The sequence below is a fragment of the Anastrepha ludens genome, chromosome X, assembly GCF_028408465.1.
Source record: "Anastrepha ludens isolate Willacy chromosome X, idAnaLude1.1, whole genome shotgun sequence".
Lineage (NCBI taxonomy): Eukaryota > Metazoa > Arthropoda > Insecta > Diptera > Tephritidae > Anastrepha > Anastrepha ludens.
In genome coordinates, this window is record NC_071503.1 from 80,546,334 (window position 1) to 80,549,753 (window position 3,420).

Below are 3,420 nucleotides of genomic sequence, written 5' to 3' on the forward strand. Positions count from 1 at the left end.
GAATCAATTGCTCGGTGAAACACATCTACTAAATTATTAATGCGACTGTTTTTTCGAGAATGCGACAGTCTATCCCGTTTGTAAAACCTGTTTCGGCTCTCCGAAGCATTTTCTCCTAAGCATCCAACTGGAACTGAAGAAGCAGCAATAATTTGGGATCCATGAACCAATATTTTGTGAACCGTCGGCGACATTGGATACCAAGGATATTTTGCCATGTATAAGTCTGAAGCTTTCGTACAGAAATTCTGGAACTTTTGTGGACATATTTCATATTCACAGGAGATTGCAATCAAAAGTGTCCCAAAGCATTCAAGAATATCCTCATCAAAGTTCAAAATAGATGAGAATAAGTGAACATTTGAAAAAGTCCTTCTAGCAGTATTCCCATCATTTGTATTGCCGCTTCCGTTTTGTTTTGGTCTATCTACGTGTAGTCCCATTTGTTTCCATAGCTTTTCTTGAATATTTTTTTTTCGAGATGCCATATAAGCCCTATCATTTGGATCTCTGATTTGCCACTTATTTATTCCTATCCGATACGAAATATGCAGAGCAAATTCAAGAAACCTTATCCATTCGTGTAATGGGCTTACACCATATTGCAGATCAAAAGGCTTTGGCTTAAATACTTCAGCATTTGTATCCGTGGTCATCAAAATGGTTTTAGGAGTAGCACCACATATTGGACATGACTGGGTCGAGTTCGTTCCTGTTAAAGCATTTAAAACTTTTCCATCGATAAGTGTCATATTTAGATCAAACGAAACAGGTTCTCCCAGACCAATTATTGAATAAGTACGGTTTCAAGTTTTCAATTTCGCCCTTCAATCTATTGTTTTCTGCTAAAATATGTTCTTTGCTCTCCTTAATGAATTCGATTTTCAGTGGTCTACAAAATCGCACTGATTGAGTTTTAGAATTCATCCATAGAACTCTCCCCAAAGAATCTAATAACTTTATAGGGATTATTGATGTGACAAATAGAGATTGGTCAAGCGTGTCCTGCACCTTTTCTTCAAATTGTTGCTTGTATAAACTGTGTCCAGTCGATCCATCAAAGCCATAGGTGACGATTAACTTCACATCGGTTATGCTTTCAAATTGAGCAAAAACTTCTTTTTGAAAAATAATTATTCTTTTTGCAGTATGGTTCAGCATATTTTGTAACGAAACTTGTGCTGAAGTTTCTGTTGCTTGTATTCCGACGGGTCTACATTCAGATTTAGCTTTAAAAACGTTGTCGTAGCATGGGAATATGTCGCAACCATGCTTCTGGTTTATGGCTCGAATGGCGTTATACTGCTTTTTGGAGAAAGAATTTTCAAGTAAAAATGCTAATGCTTCATCTGCAGTCATCTGAACTGGTTTTTGATTGCAATCGCTTTTCCTCTTGACATTGATAATATTTTCTTTTAAAGAACAATCAATACAGTCAGTACATTCATTACATTTTGATTTTTTGGCGCATATGGTAGCTGCATGAAAAAGCATTGCTGTATTGTGCCCTTGACTAGTCGCGATATCTGAAGCTATCTTTCGTTTTAAACGACTACTGCCTTCATCGTAAGTCAGCCGTGGACGACCAACGGAACACTCTTTCACAGCAGCTCTTTCAATATGTATTGTCATTTTTGAATCAAGGAACTGTTGGTGTTTCTCTTTGAATTTTTCTATTTTTCTTTGGCATTTTGGCATGTACTTGCATATATAAGCGACAAAGTTCGAAATTTTTTTGTTTATTTCAAGTTTATTAGCTGCCTTAAGATTTTCATTAATCTTTTCAAACACCCACTCAGAAAGCGATTTACTTGTGCACCCATTATCAATCCAAATTTGAAGCAACTCCTTGTGACTGAACTCTACCTTGTCTGCAATATCAGCAAATATTTTAAAAAAGCGCAAAAAAGCGCAAGCAAAATTATTGGCGTCATCTTAAGAACATTTAACGGAAAATAATTGCATTCTTACTTGCAAGTAGCAACGAGAAGCAGGTAACATTTAGTCCACAAATCACAGAACGTTGAGGTTAGGTTTCTTCTACAAACAATACCAACAATAACAAACGAAACGAAAGACAAAACACACAAGTACAAATTCTTTGACATTAACCTAATGATCAACATACCTTGAACTATGTTTTCCATATTTAGCAATACCTCTAGCTATTTTATTAAGCGAATTATGGAGCATTAAAAGTTAAACAAGCTTTTGAGCAAAATCAACACAAAAGCCACGCGCCACAAACAGCTGCTTTTGTAGGGCTGCCAGAAGGCCGGAGCTGCATGAATAATTAAATTTTTTTTATTTTCAAATAGATAAAACACTTATTTAGTGAAAATAATATTAATTTAATAGCAATGCTAAAATTTTTTTTTTCAGTTTATGCCGCTATTTTCTTCAAATCTGCCACTGTGCAGCGTAAATATCAAAATCATCACCAATAAATTTTCCTTCAATTTAAGAATAAATGAATCAGTGTATGTTCCTAATAACTTCATTCTATTACCAAATTTATTTTTCAATTGTACATACATTTTAAACATTACTAATTTTGATACATCTAAAATATTTTGACCTCCAAAGACAGGTTTATTTAATTTAATATTAGAATTTTTACCAAACACTACACACATATTACTATCTATTATTTTTCTTGATTGATATGTATTTTTATTTATTAGTTTTCTCATAAGTTTTTCAGTTTTAACTATTCTAACATTATGTATATTTCTAACATTTTCCATTTGCTTACCATATACACTATTATTCATAAGTTTGAAAAAATCTTTTTCAAAAATATTTAAAGCTTCTTTTGTAAGTATTGTATTTTTTTCAATATAATTTTTTAACCATGCTTCTTGTCTACATTTAATACCTCTATGAACTTTATTTAAAATTACACCATTCTTTTAATAATCTTATATCAATTATAAAATTTTTCTTTGGTAACAACGTACACATTAATTGTTTAATTTTATCAATCCCTTTATTAATTAAGTCTTTTGAAGTGGTGATAAATCTTCAAATTGTACAACATAATGATGAGGTGTTGGAGCATAGTCACTAAAAAAGTTGTGTAATTCACCAGGAATGTCTATATCAACTTCTAAAGTATATCCAGTATTGTTGTCATCATAATTATTATTTAAAATATTATTAATGTTACTAAAGTATTTAATTCCATCTTCATCTAACCATTTATGATCACCAACACTTAATTTTTGCGACATAGCCCATCCATATAAATTACTTGCATCTAAATATAAAATATAACTTGTTAATTTTTTAGAATCGTATATACTTTTAAGAGAAGCTCTTTACTTAATTTATAAACTCTTCTTTACTTAATTTTTAAACTTGTTCTGCAATATCATCGTAATAATAACAATTATTAGCTTTAGCTTAGTTATGTGAAAT

The 3,420-nt window shown here is 31.8% G+C and overlaps 1 protein-coding gene across 1 annotated transcript; it reads right to left on the reverse strand.

Moving 5' to 3' along the window:
• Window positions 1–759: 759 nt before the first annotated feature.
• Window positions 760–2,028, reverse strand: LOC128869320 (uncharacterized). The gene is made up of 2 exons (XM_054111848.1): window positions 1,972–2,028; window positions 760–1,871 (listed from the first exon to the last, which is right to left on the reverse strand). Exon 2 carries the CDS (start codon window positions 1,696–1,698, stop codon window positions 760–762), a length of 939 nt encoding a protein of 312 aa, XP_053967823.1. The 5' UTR covers window positions 1,699–1,871; window positions 1,972–2,028.
• Window positions 2,029–3,420: the final 1,392 nt, after the last annotated feature.

Bases quoted from the DNA above. Each gene is read 5' to 3' on its own strand.
- LOC128869320 (XM_054111848.1), bottom strand. From the start codon at position 1,698: ATGCCAAAATGCCAAAGAAAAATAGAAAAATTCAAAGAGAAACACCAA.